We start from the raw sequence: 17667 nt of genomic DNA, 5'->3' as shown, positions 1-17667 counted from the left end.
CCCAATGTCATTGAGGACCACCGATATAATAACACCTGCCAAGTTCAGAGAATGACTCTTCCAGTCCACAAATACAAGCGAATGCGCAGTGTTATCCTTCACCCGTCCGGCTGCTGTGGAGTGGTACAAAGGTCGCCTGCAAGACAGGCATCTTCCGTTCTCCTCGAAGGCAGGGATGGGTGTCAGCCAGAGCGGGAGCAGCAGCAGCGTTTCCTCGCGATGGTCAAGGTCCGCTTTCATTTCAGTAGTCTCGGATGACAGTAGCATTTGCTTTCATGAGGGCAGATTGTTCGGCCTTCACTGTGGGCATCCATATTCCCCGGGCGGTAATCAGGGAGCCGAAGGGCTGATTAATCCGCCTCGGTGGACTCGTAAATACTTATGGCCGCCAATTTGGCCGTTTCGCTGAAGGGGAAAGAAGGGATCTCTTGTCGCCTCGCCACGGCCTCGAGTGCGCGTCCACCATGCAATAGTGACAGCGGGGGCGATCGAAGTGGCCCGTAGCTGCCGGCGGCCGCGTCGCAGCCGAGACGAGCGGCGGCCACCTCCATCGAGTCGCCGTCGGCTTCGAGTCCGATCGGGTCTCGCTCGCTCTTTCCCCTGGTCCTCGCATGAGGTCTTCTCCGTTCTGTCCTCCAGACTTCCCTAGGCCGCCGTTCTCGATTCCGCAGATTCCTTTCTTCTGTCTTTTGGCCGGCGCCGACCATTCTAAGCAAGCTCGTTTCGCCGCTCCCAACGCTGTTCACTTTTGGCCCCTTGCTCTTCTTTTGATGTTCTCCGGCCTTTTAGTTTTTCCTCCGATGTTTTTCTTTCTTCTTCTTTTTCTATATCCTCGGTGTCGTGACACGGGGGAGAAAGGGGGTAAGTGCCCACTTGTATTTACATATGGTCTCGGTTTCCAAACCAGTACCGCGTTTTTGCATAGAGATGATATAGGCGCATAACAAATCGCGTCCTTCTGGGTTGAGAAACTTCCAAAGAAAATATAGACAGCCGCTGTTACCTTTTCGCTTGGGCCTCCTTCCTATCTTGCCTCTATCGGCGTTTTCATTCGCCTCCTTACTTTGTTATTCCTTCTATCTTTCTTCGTCCTGCTATTTTTTTTTCAGTTTCTTATGGCCTCTATGCATCCCGGCTTCCCTCCTTTTTTTTGTTTCCTTCCCCTTTCTTGACAGCGTTTCTTCTTATTCAAAGAGTCTTCTTCAGATATTCATGCGAACGTCTTCGCGCATTATCTGACGACAGCTTTCAATGGTCCGGCTCCCTGCCTCGGGAATTATGTGCTGTCTTTTTCTGCTTCCCCGATTAGGTTAATTTATGCATTCACGATGTTTTACTTGGACTTTAGGCTGCGTAATAAAGAACCTATCAGAAGATGTTCTTTTATTCGTTCTTAAAGGCTTTCTCTTTATTACTTTTCGCCTGTGATGTCGTTGAACCACCGTCTTAGTTTTATTCTGGTTGCTCCTACGTATTTAAAAAGAAAAAAAAAAGCACCCTGCGCACCATGCCATCAATATAGCTTAATGAGATGGGTATGCTTCAATAAAAGAATGCATTTTACTATGTTTTTACTGGTATTCAAACACAGAGAACAAAAGCGCAGTGTCGTCGTCAGGCAATTAACTTGCGGAATCGATATCTCTCCTATTGACACGGCAAGATTTTGGAGCTTTTGACGCTTGTGCGTTCGTCTCTGCGTATTCGCCAATGTGTTCCCGAGCCATTTTTTGGCAAATGGCGCGTCGTTGTAGTTAGCAATTCCCCTATTTTTTCTAGTAAGTTCATCAAGTTTGGCAACAAACATACTTCTTTTGTATGAGCAGTTGCACGAACAGCATGCAAGAGGCTGCAGTGCATGTACTTTTGTTTCTAAACGAAATAATAATTAACCGATGATTACGATACACCTTAATGCGAATTTTGAGCGCAACTGTTTAGACGTTTGCACTTCGTGATATATTATGGCAAAGTATTTGATTCTGATTGGCAGAGTTCTCGTGGCGGCTTTACTGAGCCTCTATACTCGCGGACAACTTTCTGTGGCTACGAAGGTACGGGCGCGCGGCTGCTGCACATGTGTTACCGCGCCAAGTAGTCCGGCAGCGTTTGACTGTGCTTTCAGTTGCTCCGAACAGACGCTGAATTGACTGACGAAACCGTCGCACGCTTCCGCGTGCGACGGTTTCGCGTTTGCCCAAACACGGAAGGGAAAAGCCGCAAAATAAGTGAACTTTTCCACTCAGTGATGTGTTCCGTCTTATTTAACTCTTGCTAATAAGGTGGCTACGGTTTCGCTTCCTCGGCTTAAACTAACGTGGATTAAAACGCGGGACTCTTTTCAGAATCGCTCTCACTTGTGCGCGCTTTGCCTCCGTAGCATTCGCTTCATAGCAACCAAAAGTTGTCCTCGAATATAATCGGCCAGCTCGTTTAGCAGCAGCGGCAGACGAAGAATTTCCACCGGTTGCGTCGCTCATTGTTCAGAAAGAAAGCGTAAACACGAGAACGCGTGACTCGCGCGGCGCGCATTCTCTAGCGGCGGCAGCGCAGGTGAAGTAGCGCATGCGCAGTGGATCCGAAGCCCATGCCAGCGCTTTGTTTCCATGCCTTTGTTCACGTGCCTGGTCGCTGCCGTTGAGCATGTCTCATGCGGCATCCACTTTCCTCCTCACCCTTACGCCGTAATATCCTCCTCCGCTTTCGTCGTCATGCTACCGCTGCACCCTAATCATCCGCTTTCCTCTTCGCGCTACCTTCCTTATTGCCGCCTTTCATACCCCATTGTGCTCTGCGTTCGCTCTTTCATCCTTCGCTGTGCTCGTTCGCTCGGTTGCGCCGAGATACGCCGACGCTGCCGCTCAACGCAGGAACGGGCGCCGAACAGATGAGCTCTAATAAATAACGAAATAACTTCCAATTCCTGTATGTGTGATTATTGCTTGGCGAAATAGGTATAACTTCAAGTGCAGCATTTGTGAAACCTCCAAATTGAAAGTGAAACAAACATTTTTGTCGCCTCTGAGCTAAACTTCTGATCACTAAAGTTTAGTAACCAATGCAGGGGAAGACTACTGTCCAGCTTGCGCAAATTAAATTGTTCCTGTGATGACGGAGCGTTACCCTACTCCATCCTTCATGGCTTGGGTATTGATAAAGAATGCCAAACAAAAGCGGAAAAGGTACAATTAAGGATGGTATGACCACGGCAACGTCCTTCCTTCGGGTGACGGGTGTGTTCGCCAACTAGCCTCGCATTTTTCGGTTCACTCTTACCCACTCAATAAGTAAATCACTAATACTCATCCCACATCACTCGAGCAAGTTAGCGTACCTTTGCGCTGCAGATCGACACTCATGCGTGCAAAGAAAAAAAAAAGAATTGGCTCGCGATCCCCGCCCTGCTAAAGTGGATGCCCAACGAAGCTGTTGAAAACCACCACTACAAGTGCTGAGGGGTTATGTAAGGGGTAATTTAGAGTAATGGTAACAATGGGAGTAATGGTAATTTTGACAGCACGCCGCCGCTACTCGTATTGCGTTTTCTTTTTTCCCTTTGCCGCTCATATTCACGCTGCTCCTCGGGAGTCATAACTATACGTTGCCTACCCAAATCGGTGCTGCAACAACAGAAAAATCAATTGCTAGGCTGCTTCTTTTATATACGGAAGGCTGGTCACGTCAATCCCACGGCAGCTTGCGCAACAGTAATGCTTCGCCTTGCGCAAACGGATGCTTCGCCTTGTTATCAGCAGCGCCGTATCATCGACTATGTGGTTCGGATGCTTGTGTTGTGCTTGTTGTTTACAGAAACGAAGGCTGTTCGGCAGGTTGTATGCGTGATTCCAAAGAATGGATGCACTTTTCGCGGTATTTTGCTGAGTGCTTGAAGCCTGCCTCACCACTGCCGCGGGTACCAAAAATGGCCGACGGCGCAAAGAGTAAAAACGCGTCATAAAATGCTCGTATTAACGTCCAATTTCTCTCAAGGTTCTTGTAAACAAAGCAAATTATGGCTTTGAAAAGAAAATTTGGTAAATCTTGGCCTAGGTGGTCGTAGTAAGCGTGCTCGTCTCGCACCCCGGGCCTACGGGCTGCGAGACAAGCACGGTTCCCCGAAACCGCAGCGGCTCCAGGGTTCTCGTTGACTAAACCTGTACCTAAAAAAATAATAAAATTATGGGGTTTTACTTGCCAAAACGAAGATCTGATTATGAGGCACGCCGTAGTGGAGGACTCCGGAAATTTCGACCACCTGTGGTTCTTTAACGTACACCTAAATTTAAGTGCACGGGTGTTTCCGCATTTCGCCCCCATCCAAATGCGGCCGCCGTGGCCGGGATTCGATACCGTGACCTCGTGCTCAGCAGCCCAACACCATAGCCACTGAGAAACCACGGCTGGTAAAGCTGTACCTAGCGCGTGCATCATTGCACACGTGACGGCGCAGCCATTGTGGAGCAGGTGGCACCACGTCATAAGTATATAAGAAAGTCGCAGTTTGGCACGAGAGGCGAAACATGGATTGCGCTACCAAATTAGCAGACAGCCATACGAAGTAAGGATAGTACTTTTATCGGCCGCATCAACTTGTAAACATTCGCTTGCTAACTAAATTAACGAGCATGGTGTCAGCGCGCTCAGCAAGCATGAACACATCACACTCGATGACCGGGGACACTCGCTGTCAAAACGCTGGAGTCAGGCAACACGGCAGCAGCCGCGAGTGATCTTCGTGCTGTGTAGCGTTTAAGCGCAAAGGGAGCACCGAGAGCACACAGCATGCACAAAGTTACGATCCGCCGGCCCACCTAGATGATGTAACCAGCGCAATAAGGGACACAGAACACAAGAAAGGCGACAAGGACAAGCGCTGACTTCCAACTGGCATTTACTACAAAAAAGGAGTGAATATATATGACTTCCAACTGGCGTTTATTACAACTATAGTTGTAATAAACGCCAGTTGGAAGTCAGCGCTTGTCCCTGTCGCCTTTCTTGTGTTGTGTGTCCCCCCTTGCGCTTATTATATCACCAGCTCTTGTTGCTTTGTGATGCTCATGTTAACTTGCATAATTATATCTGGTTGCGATCGAGTGCGCGAGATTATATATTCATCCCTTTCTTGTAGTAAAGGCCAGTTGGAAGTCAGCACTTGTTCTTGTCGCCTTTCTTTTGTTCTGTGTCCCTTCTTGCGCTGGTTACATCATGGAATACCAACTAGCCCGGTCTCACACCTTGACCCACCTAAACTTTGCCCCCAACGCAGATCGTTCTCAAGACAGGGCCGCGCGCCCGCGCGCATCCGCCACGTGCGCGTTTGCAGCCGGAGCAGAACGCCGCCCAGCCGGCGCCTATAGCAACGTTGGGTACCTCGCGTGCTACGGAAGACGGCGCGCTTCCTCTCCGCTTCCGTCCCTTTCGCGCGGGCGAGACTGGCCCGCCGATCGCCGTCTCCTCTCGCACACTTTCACTCGCACATACAGCGTAGGACACGTGACAATGGTGTCATCGCCCTTGGGCTTGATACGGAACCTCGCGGCGACGTCGACGGCAGAAATGCGCTTGGAGTTTCCGTATAATTGTTATCGCAATTAAATTAGTGTATAAAATGAACAGCGTTGAAGCCCAATTGAACGGCGCTGACCGGTTCTTCGAGTTATGCACTCCTCGCGGGAAAGCGAGCGCGTTGAGATAGTTGGCACGTTTTGATTTACCGTTGCCGAGGCGCAGTTAGAACGCAGGCGAAAGCCTGCGCGGATAAGGAACATGCCGAAAAAGACATTTGACCAAAGGGACTAAATGCTTTCGCATTCCCACACGTAAGCAGTCTTCAGTGTCTCTGCCGAATTTTTTTATTCTTTCTTACTCCACGGGGCATTTCCAGAGGCAATTTGAGTTCTCTGCGTATTACGGGAATCTCAGAGTTGCTAGCGCTGCTGTTCGCTATTCGCGTGGAGCAGACGCTACACCTTTGAAGCGGAAGCACTGTGCCTGGGACGTCCTTTCACCTCGAGGATGGTATATCTCAGAGAAAAAGATCCGCGCTGGCTTTTGTTTGAATTTTCAGCAGTTCTGAAGGGGCGTACATCAGTGTTATTAATTGTCACCGCGCTATCTATAAACTTAACGTGTCTGTTTGCGATGTCGAAACGCTGGGAGTGGCTTTTTGAATACTTGGAATAAATAGCGGTGAAAAAAAATTGTGGCTCTCATGTAATCGAGAGCAGATGTAAGCATGATATGGCCACCGGCAAAGCAGATTGGTTGAAGATGATACTACACTCTAAGAAGAAAAGGAGGAAATGGAGTATTGAGGTTACTCTTTTAAGGGAAGAACTGATCTGCCACAATGATTCCTCCCCTTAGGGGGTAAGTGCGAGGGGATAAACTGTTACTCCCCATGCTGTCACTCCTTCGAGGTCTAACAGATGCTCTTTTCCGATGCTCCTCAAGGGAGTAACGGTCATTCTTTCCGATGCTCCGCAAAGGTGGAGTTAATGAAATTAGACATTTAAACCATCATACAAAAAATTCGCGTCTCGCGCTCACTCTAACCAGTTCCCCACGGCAGTTTTTTTTCTTTATTGCTACGTTAAATAGCACAAGCACCAAATAAAAACATTCGAGTGGCTTTTATATTGCCGCATCTCCGTTCAAATGCTTAACCTTGTCTCAATATCCTATCCTGCCAACCGACATGCCGTGGTGAGGTATATAATGCAAGTACTTCACCACGGCAGGTCGGTTGACAGGATATGATATTGAGACAAGGTTAAGCATTGGAACGCAGCTACGGCAATATAAAAGCGAGTCGGTATTTTGTGTATGCTATGCGGCAATAATATAACGTTGCGTGTACTTGCAACCCTAAGCGGCTGCGAAAAGAAATCTGCCCGAGTATTCTCAGAAAGATTTAAACTGAGGCACTACGCGATGTATACGTGTAGATAGCTCAAACGGGGCACCCGAGATGACAGAGAAGGCCAATTTCTCTGTCGCTTAGCGTGTCCCGTTTGACCTACACATCGCTTCAGTTAAGTTCGTAATCTCCTTGGAACGGAAGGAACTTAAGTACTATTGACCAAGAAAATCTAGCAGCCTATCAAAGACTTACGCGTTTAATGTGTATCGCTAACTTGTGTGCGCACGAAGGACATGGCTCTTCACATTCCAACTTTTAAATTTCATGCAATTTTCTCACGAAGAAGCAAAGTGTTGCTTTGCATGTGGTTCAACAGCAAGTGCACGAACTTTGAACTATTCACGATTTATATACAATACCGTTTTCGCCGCATCACTGCACGACACGGACGAAAACAGCGGAGTGCATGGGTATAACTGTTGTGGTTCGTCCTCCCGTTGCTGTCATTCCGAAACGGTACTAAACACTTACTCTCCTAAATTTGCGTACGGCACGCACATTCATGCAGTAAGCCCCTTGAAGAACGAAAACGCCCTTTTTAGGACTAACTGCCCAGTTACTGCCGTTTTCCACGGGATTTTTTTTTAGAGTGTAGCCACAATCTTAAAACAGGCATGGTTCATGTTCGCAACGGCACACCCCACCACACCAGACCACACCACAGCACACGAACCTGTTTTGAACTGAAACTCATTGCAAGTGTCGTCTGGGCCAAACAGCCACCCGCGGCGCGCCGGTCGCTGCCGGCTTGGTCAGGCAGCGTGGAGCTCACGAACCGCTGGCATTGAGCAGGCAACCCCGTCTCAGCGCCAAAAGATGATATTGAAGTGTACGGTGCCCTGTATCTGCCTTTTGAATGTCACTTATTGGAAGTGACAAATAAAACTTCAGCGTACTGGAAGATACAGCATGGACGATAGTGGGAACAAACATTAGGAAGAACTTAGAAGTAATATTTTTTTGTAACTTTTTGGGGCAATAACTAGCGCATGTAATGTGGTCCTGTACAAAGGGTTCGGGGCCAGAGACCGCGTTTCCAAGGTTTTACTGGGTGCCCGGATAATCTCGTTTTGTTCTCCCAACTTGCCCGCTCTGGCTTTTGGTTCGCGGTCACCAGAAGGTCGCCGACAACGGAAGCTAAAAGCATTTCATGTTTAATAGGTAAATTGCGGAAATTTCTATAATCTAACTGCGATAGTTGCAACTCAGACACAATATAAATAGTTGTCCGAAAGTAGCGCGGCATTAAAGACCTCTGAAACGTACACGTCGTTCAACGTGTTGATCGCGAATGCATCAATCCGGCTCAGCGAACGACGCAATCGAACGCATTAAGTTCGTATATCACAGCGTCGCTTTCATGGCGGACGAGGTACGGTTTAGTTCGGTTTAGTGCCTATGGCTCAACCCACTGCGGGGTATCGACAATGAATCGGGCTGCAATAGGGAAAAAGGGAGAAAAAAAACTTGTAAATTAAGAATGAGATATTAAATGTAACTAATCGTTCATATCCATTTTCAAGCTATATTATCCTAAATACTGAAGTTAATATTTTTTTCTTGTTGAGGAAAGTAAAACAATACAGTTAACCTGGCAGTTTCGTTGTTTCACTTCAGAATTAAATATGGCAAATCATACGTTCCTACTGCAGCGCCCTAGTGCCGACGCCCGCAGAAACAGCATCACAGGAAGCATAATGACCAATCAAAGTTGGCGAAGGGGACCTTGTAGAAGTCGTTTTCTGTGCACGTCGAACTTACGACATTCTATAAAGAGGTGTTCCGTAGTTTCAGGTTCATTGCAATAAAAACATTGAGGCGTAGGAGCCAAACCAGACCTGTAGGAATAAAAATGAAGCATTCGTATTCCGCCAACGCATTGTCGTAAACGAAACTTCAAATTTTCTTCTTGAACACCATCTGCTGTGCCAAAGGAATATAAGGTGCTGAAAATCGGCGTTATTTAATACACATTTTTTGGCATGTTCCTCCTGGACAGAACATTTTTAAAATCTTGCCGCTGGAATGTATGCTTGAGCTTTCTTTCTCCTGGTCTGCTAGCAAAATGTCAATTCTGGCCCCCTTCAACAGTGGACGCAGATAACAGCCCTGCCTCTGTAACATAACACAAATACGGCTTCGACCAACTTTATGGCGGTCCTCCTGCGGGTGTTCATTCAGTCATGATCCCTTTGCCTTTGATTTGTGATCCTTTTACCACTTCCCCGGCACACGGTCGAAGTGTATCACATCCACCTTCATTCTAAAGAAGACTTCGATATTGTAAGCTTTCGAGAGCAAACGAGATGTACTTGCCATATCCCAGGGGAGTTCATGCTTCCTATGATAAACGCGTTTGCCCAAGCACTCCACAACGCGTTTATATATTATACAATGTGTTATATCTTATTCCGATGTATACGGACTGCGCATTCACTGACATTCCTGCTGACAACTGCTTACAATTTCCTTTTTTTTTCTTGTTCCGTGATCGTTCAAATGGATGTCGCCAATAAATATAGCTGCAGAAGTTGCCATTCTTTAAATATGCACACTAACTCCTTAAATAATTCGAGTTTTATTCAATTTTCGTTATGGTGCCTGATTTCAACATTCACGCTCTGTCTTTTGCTTTGTTGAAGCACATTGAAGGCAGAAATAGATGGCGGATGTTCATGTGCAGTGACAACACTTATAATTTATTGAAATTTATTTATATTAAGCGCAACAAGACCTTTCACTGAATATACTAATTTCGACTTTCACCTTCACTGAAACAAAGGTGATTGTAGAGGCTTCTTCACAGTATCTCCTTTCAACACCTCAATTGCTTATCTACAAACTCTCCAATATAATTTTCGCATCCGTGGCACCCAACTAGTCAAAACGCCCAACCTAAAATGCATAGCTCGTATACGTTGTTTATTTGATCTCTTGAAAATAATATTGCCGCACGATTCAGACATTTGCGCGTATATGTATATATATGTATGTATGTATGTATGTATGTATATATATATATATATATATAATAACAAGCCAACAAGCACTGACACCAAGGACAACATAGGGGAAATTACTTGTTCTTAAGAAATGAAATAAATGAACGATAAATTAATGGAAATGAAAGTAGTTGAAAAAACAATTTGCCACAGGTGGGGGACGATCCCACAACCTTCGCATTTCGCGTGCGATGATCTACCAATTGAGCTACCGCCGGCGCCGTTTCCCCCGTCCACTTTCTTGGGTATTTATGTTTCCTTGTAGAACCCTGGGAGTGTTAGCCTGCGCCAATTGGTAGTTCAATTGGTAGAGCATCGCACGCGAAATGCGAAGGTTGTGGGATCGTTCCCCACCTGCGGCAAATTGTTTTTTCATCCACTTTCATTTCCATTAATTTATTGTTTCTTTATTTCATTTATTAATCAAAACTAATTTTGCCCTATGTTGTGCTTGGTGTCGGTGATTGTTGGCTGCTTATGATATGACTAATAAAAATCGGGTGTTAGTATGTGTAGTGCACGAGAGAAGAAGGGAAACCGAGGGGCACGATTTTTGTTATTCATGACCATATAAAGCCAACTGACAATGAAACCAAGGAAAGCAGCGGGGAAATTAGCGCCGGTAGAAATTGAAATATAGATAATGATGAAGACGAAGGGAAAATGAAAATGGATGAAAAGACAACTTGTCACCAGTGGAGACCGAACCAGGGCTAGATCTAGTACACATAGATACCCAAGTTAGTGGGCGGATTGATCGCCGTCGCTATAGCGCAATCGGTAGTCCATCGCACGCGCCATGCGAAGGTTGTGGGTTTCGTCCCCACCGTCATTAAGTTGCCTTTTCGTCCACTTTCATTATCCCTCGTCCTCATTATTTTCTACCTTTCAATTGTAACCACAGTTAATTACCCCTATACTCTTCTTGGCTTCATTGCCTGCTGGCGTTATATGGTCGTGATTATATATATATATATATATATATATATATATATATATATATATATATATATAATCAAAATGAAGCGATAATAATAATAGTCGCACAACAATCACTCATTCTCACCATGCTCTGTCCCAAGGGCTGTTCATGTAATTTGTCGAATGTATACAAAGCACCCACCCGCCTTTTACTATTCTAATTTTATGGGCGCAGCACATACACTGGAACGACTGGGTTATCCTGGAATATGTGCGTATTAATACAGTGTCCTCAAGTGCAGGTGCAAAGGCCTTTGACGTCGAACTCGCGTGTTCTCTAGTACTGCCTTCTAACGTTTACAAATTAATGCTGTTTTCCACAGCAAAATTAGCGCAATTATAATGATGCACTACGTTTGTAAAAAGGAGTGAAGAAAAAAAAGAGAAGAGAGTTTATGTCATTCACTTCAGATCAATTCCTTTTCGCGTTTTCCATGCCGCACTCTGGCCCTCTTTGCGTGGTCACCGCACCTTATATTGTGCCCGACAATTATACATACATTACCGAAGCCGGCCTGTACCTGTTTACGTATAATTCATAATGCGGGTGGGCAAAGCTGACAAATAAGAAAGCGCAATAAATAAGACAGTAAACTATGCTTAAAGGACATGCTACTTTTATCTGTTGAGTAACTTCGTCATGCCAAATGCGGTGACCTAATGCCAAGCCGAATGTAGGGAGCCTCTAAGGAGTGTAGCATGTTTGTGGGGTTTGTGTATACGTGCAGGAAAAGAGGGAAAGAAAGGTAGGGAGGTCAACGAGACGCACGTCCGGTTTGCTATCCTACACAGGGGAAGGGGTTTAAGGAATGAAATTAAGGAAGGAGAGGGAGGGGATAAGGTGCTCTGAGAGTGAACACGAGCGGTTGTCCATCACTTCACGCCTACAATCGCTTACCGAGGCCAGTCGATTTCATGAATTGTAGCAGTGCCCGCGTCGCTTTGTAAGCCTGCAACGCGTCGGGCCACGGTCCAAGAATCTTGGTCTCTGAAAATGGCCGTCTGTCTAACCGATTCAACACCCTCCGAAGAATGTCGCGTTCGATTGCATATAGATTACGAAAGCACAACACATGTTCGATCGTCTCTTCACAGTTGCATGAGTCACAGATCGGTGTGTCGCACATTCCAATAAAGAATGAGTAAAAGTCACCCTTAACCAGAGGCGGCACAGTAAAGTTGCATCATGGCAGGAGAAGTTCGATATAATCTGCAGCTTCAATGTAGGATCCAGCCAGTGGAGACAGCAGTTGTAGAAAATCGATGCGGGCGGCTAGAGCTCAAGGTTTGATGAGGATAGTGCAGTGACCGAGCAGTTCATATCTGTCACTCGGTCTGTGTCCGTGTCGCATAAGTTCTATGCGCCAAAAGTAGTTGCCAATGTGGTGTCGTCCTGATGGAATTCCAATCACTATACCACTGCGTCCACGCAGTGCTACAGCATAATACAGGGTGTTTCAACGAACACTTTCAAAGTTTTTAAAGGTTGTCTGTGGCAGATAGCTTAATTATAGTATATGAGCCGGTCTACTCGAAGCGGCGGGTACTACTTGCACAAAAAATGGAAATGCAAAATTGCCTAATTAACAAGAATTAACTAATAATTTTATAGCTAATTATCTTATGACCCATATTACAATTTACAAATCCTAGCAGTGGACTTCGCAGTGCGGATCCACTTAGAACAAATTCTCAGGACGACACCAGTTTCGAGATATAAATTCCCGAACTTTGGGGAGAAATTGCATTGGCGTTCCAGTTGTGTGCTTCAGTGCATGAAACGACGTTTTGTTAACAAATTAACTGGAACGCTAATGTATTTCTCCTCAAAGTTCGGGAATTTATTTCTCGAAATTGGTGTCATCTTGAAAATTTGTTCCAAGTGGATCAACCTAGCGAACTCCACGGCTATAATTTGTAAGTTGCAATATAGGTCATAATATAGTTAATATAATATAGTTAATTGGTGAATTTTTATTAATTAGTTGATTTTGCATCTGGATCTTTTGTGCAAGTATTGTCCGCCGTGTCAAGTAGACCAGCTCATGAACTAGAATTGTGATATCTGCCGCAGGCAACTTTTAAAGATTTTTGAAAGTGTTCGCTGAAACACCCTGTATATCGCTGCAAGCGGATTGATGCTGACCTGCCTGGTTCACTTAGTTGGTCTTGTCTTTTCTGCTGCAGCATTCTTCAAAAAGCGACGGGACATAATGGCAAAAAGAATCAATTTTGCGAATGAAAAAAATTCACGCAGAAACTCCACTCGGAGTTGTCTAAGTATGCCTAAGCATTGTGCCACTTTCTCATCTCCACACAGCCCGTCATTATCAATTTTGTGAAATGTGATCCGACCAGTATAAACGACAGCGCTGCGGCGACGCGAACTGCTACAGACGGCAGCGCAAGGTGAATTGATGACGCAAGCAAAGTACTGCAGGTGGCGGCGCCAGGTGCGCTGAGACGATCCGATCACTATAAACCGTTATGGTTTTTGAGCGTCTTATTCATCCGCATTGAACCATCATCAGCAGTGATCAACCGTACTCCGGTTGCGAATGACGCGGCCGTGCGGGCATATATGTTCTCGCCGCTTAGTTCCCGTTGAAGCGAGACGCATGGGTCGTATCTTGAAAGCGATCTGCGCAAGGGACACGTTCGGCGTCCGCAGCAGCTCTGCGTACTCAGGACACCCGCGGAGGCGTCAGTGCGCATGTGCAGTACGCAGGCGCACGCACAGTCTCTTGCGTGCGCTCGCAGCTTTTCAAAAGCTGCCTAACGTCCGCTGCGGGCTCCGCGGGCTTTGCGGGACGTTCTCGCGTGCTCTCGCGTATCCACGAGAGCGCATTTTTCGATATTGCTCCAGACATGACTCCGGCTATGGGTTTGACTTCGTGGCGGCTGGTATCGGCTACACAGTTTCAGAAGCTGGCATATGGCGGCGCGGAGTCGCACACTACCGGCTCCCCTGCGCGTGCATGTCAGCGATTCCCTTCTCAACTTTCGCGTCCGGCCAACTTTGCCGTTTCATGCGCGCTTCGCTTCGCTAGGTATACGCACGACCTTGCGCGCCGCGCACGTGGGTGGTTGCGGATGCCCAACTAAAGCTGTAGTGAACCGAGTGCTGACAGCTTCGAGTAAGCTGTGTTCTCGCCATTTAGTTCGCCTTGAAGCGATAGGTAGCACGAACGTTAATTCACTCGCTGCTGCGGGCCCTTTCTTGAAAGCGATTGTCTTACGTGAAGAACGGACTGGTTTCCTCGTTGGGTAGGCATAGAAATGCTTACGCATTAAAAGAATATGCTAGTTGTGATGCGCTGGTCGATGGTAGCTTCCACGCCTTCTCAGCCGCTATTTGGAAGCCTTAGTCGCAAGAAACTTCGAAAAAAATATAGTTCACTTACAAATGCAGACACACATAAATATCGGTGATTTATTAATTTCGTCACTGATTGATTGATTGATTGATTGATTGATTGATTGATTGATTGATTGATTGATTGATTGATTGATTGATTGATTGATTGATTGATTGATTGATTCGGTCTAACCCCTTCATGACCAAATGCCAATATTTACGTACAGATGTAAGGATTACGCAGGCATTGTGTATTAATATATTTTTGTTACTAAGTAAGTTCTATCTTTAATGCGCTCTGTTTGCACCATTCTGCCTCTTCCAGACAAGCCGAACGTGACGCTGCGGCTCGGCCAACCGTTTCGCGACCTTGAAATTCAGGAAGGCGGCGACGTCTACCTCGAATGCCACGTGAACGCAAACCCACCGTCCTCCGAGGTGCACTGGTCAAAGGACGGAGTCGAAGACTTTGCCACCAAGACGCTGAATGGATCGACCCTTCCCGACGTCATCATCTCTGGCCGCTTCCTGGCGCTCCAGAAAGCCCGGCGGAGTTTCTCTGGCCGCTACGCCTGCAGCGCCACGAACAGCGAGGGCGCCAGTACTAGCAACTCGCTTCGCCTGAAAGTGCTGCGTGAGTAGGCCTTCTTGTTCACGTATGTGGGGGGACCCTTGGTCAGGGACTCGCAGTGTGACTATGTTGCTGCCGTTACTGACCTTCCCGCACACTGTGCATATTATGTAGGTCTGTCTGCTTCTGTCGTAATACAGGTGTCACAACACATTTGGGGCCGCATTCACAAAGTTTTTGTTACATAAGTTCTCTTTGCCATCGGTCGCTGACCTTCGTTAATAATACGAGGGTGAATCAGAAAGTCATTGCCCCTATTTTTTTTAAGCCTGAAAACAGCTGTAAATGCGAAGTCAACGTATCTATTACCAGCGGTGAAGCTTTCTTTGACCGGCCCGGCATGGCGCAGGTGCCAGTTGTTGAAGATGGAGATTGTGCTTCACACGTCCATGGCGTACGAGCAGCGAAGTGCGATTCGTTTTCTATGGAACAAGGGACGAACGCCCATCGAAACCCACAGGGAAATGTAGCCCACGTATGGGGAAAGGTGTCTCGCTTTGAAAAGTGGGAGGTGTTGTGAGTTCGCAAAAGGCTGTGAAGACTTGCATCAATATCAGCGTTCGGGGAGGCCGCGTGCTTCGCTGACTGACGACAGGGTCATATAGATTTAGTGCTGCAATGGGACAAATGTCTCAACCGTGTGGGGACTATCTGAGAAAAATAGGGTAAGGTAGGTAGAATAGTACGTATATTTGTGAGTGCCTGTATGTACCTTATTTTGGATAATAAAATGTAGGGGAAAATACTTTCTGATTCGCCCTCGTATGTCCAGTGTCAGGATTGACTGGAATTTTCCCTTAAGAACAATTCTAGTGCAAGATATTTTTGTGAATACGGGCCCCAGGGGCCGAATTCACAAAGGTTTTCGTTCCTAGGCGCTATTAACCAGTTACCTCCCGCCTTCACAAACAGCATATCCAACATCAGGATTGGTTGGAATTTTCTCTTATGAACCATTCTACCGTAAGAGGTTTTTGAGAATATAGGTCCTGGGCCAGTATTCAAAAAGACATCTTGCGCCAGAATTATCGCTAACAGAAATTTATACATAATCCCGATGCTGTATATATCATTAGCGAAGGCGTACGACCAATAGTATAGAGCACTTACGTAAGGCTTTGTGCTTATGAACCCTTATGAATCTCCCCTTTCAGCGTCACTTTGCCGCCTTATACGTCGTTTGTTGGTTTAACCACGGGCTTTGAGATACGGCATCTGTTAGAAGGCATGAGTTATCGCTTGGCCAGATGCGTTCACTGCAATCGGCAACCGCGTGAGGGACCCTACTTATATTTGCGGCCACCACCTCAGCTTATAGCGCGATTAGCCAGAATGCACATAACCAAAATTGGGGCGCTGTTATGTAAGGATTCTTTTCGACCGATCCCATTTATTTTTTATCATCAGTCCCGCTGTGTGATCGATCTCGACGATAACAGGGGCATCGAGAACGAAGAAAGGAAAATGGAAAAAAAAAAACCGAGGGCGCCTAGGCAATTCTTATGAGTTGTGAATGCGAAAGCATTAATGTACAACTGAATGGCACTGAGCGCTCCTCCGAGTTATGAACACCTCGCTGGGAAGCGCGCGTGTAGATACGCTCAGCTAACGCCTCCTGGATAGCGCAAGGCCGGTGCACTTCGATCCCTGGCGTGATGCCACTTTGCCCGACTGCCAAATAATCTTATAGGGACGCGCCAGAGTAAGTCGCGGTTGTTTTGACGTCACTGCATTTGTCACGCCGGTCTTGGCAATCGAAATTTCGGTCCAAGTAGCATGACGTCATAAAACAGAGCGCACATGTCTGCTATCCGATATCCTGTCGTTTCCTGTGATTATGTGACATACGATATGTTTTTACTGATAGGCCTGCATAGCCTAGGGAAAACTCATATGCTAGACCGAAATGCAGAAAGAAAATCTTTCTCAAGGTCGCATTTCGTTCAAATGATTAAGCGCTTAAAGGACATTTACGATCAAGAAGAACGGCAGCCGGATTGGTATAAACTTTCGATTAGGTGTTTAACTTCTTTCAAGTTTTTGTTGTGATGGAAGACGTTGCTTTGTGTGACGTTTTCATTGTATGTACTGTCCGTATACCTGTGATCGCTTATGACCACGTCCGCGTATGACCTGGTGCTCATATTATTGCAAATAGTTCCTGTGCATACATCATTTCATTCATTGTAATGAGTACCATGTTTAAAAAAATACTTAAGATCCACTGATTTAGCATCAGTATTATACTACCACTTCTCGCACAGAACGAGCAAACTACCTAATTTCTATACTTGCAAGCATATAAAAAAGACGAGTGCAAGAACTTCAAAAATAATTGATGCTGCTCTGTACAGCAAAACAAATCAACTTAAATAATTAAAGCACGCGTCACGCCAGTTTCGGTGCGTATTTGCTGCCCTCATGCCAGCAACACCGAGAAGACCTCGCTCGCGTGGGGTTCGACTTGTAGGCGACCAGCGCACGCGACAGCTTCTCCATTGCGTCGCTTGTCGCCATCGGGCGCAAGATCGCTTGCATGGGGTTCATACGTCCTTTTTTTTAAAACGTCTTTATTTCTGCATTTAATAGGCGAATCCTTGCGGCAGAAAAGGGGTGCTCTATGGGGGAGGGGGAGGGGTGCTCTCTTTTTTCTCGAGGTGGAGGGCTCCCGAAGTCGGCTCTGCAAAGAGGGGGCCAGGCCCTCCCTTTTCCCTGAAAAAGTCCAAAAGAGCACCCCAAAGCTGAAGTGAGTCCTTGGGCCCGATGTGCG

General features: G+C 46.4%; 1 protein-coding gene across 1 annotated transcript in view; it reads left to right on the top strand.

Annotated features, from left to right (window-relative positions):
* Positions 1-17667, top strand: part of LOC142560517 (basement membrane-specific heparan sulfate proteoglycan core protein-like) — a 371032-nt gene that overhangs the window by 171224 nt on the left and 182141 nt on the right. Inside the window, exon 6 of the mRNA XM_075672684.1 lies at positions 14592-14900. Within this exon, the coding sequence (XP_075528799.1) occupies positions 14592-14900 (309 nt within the window). The remainder of the gene's footprint in view (positions 1-14591; positions 14901-17667) is intronic.

The sequence above is a fragment of the Dermacentor variabilis genome, chromosome 1 (genome assembly GCF_050947875.1).
Source record: "Dermacentor variabilis isolate Ectoservices chromosome 1, ASM5094787v1, whole genome shotgun sequence".
NCBI lineage: Eukaryota > Metazoa > Arthropoda > Arachnida > Ixodida > Ixodidae > Dermacentor > Dermacentor variabilis.
The sequence above is the reverse complement of the archived record's forward strand: the minus strand, read 5'-3'. Positions and strand labels throughout refer to the sequence as shown.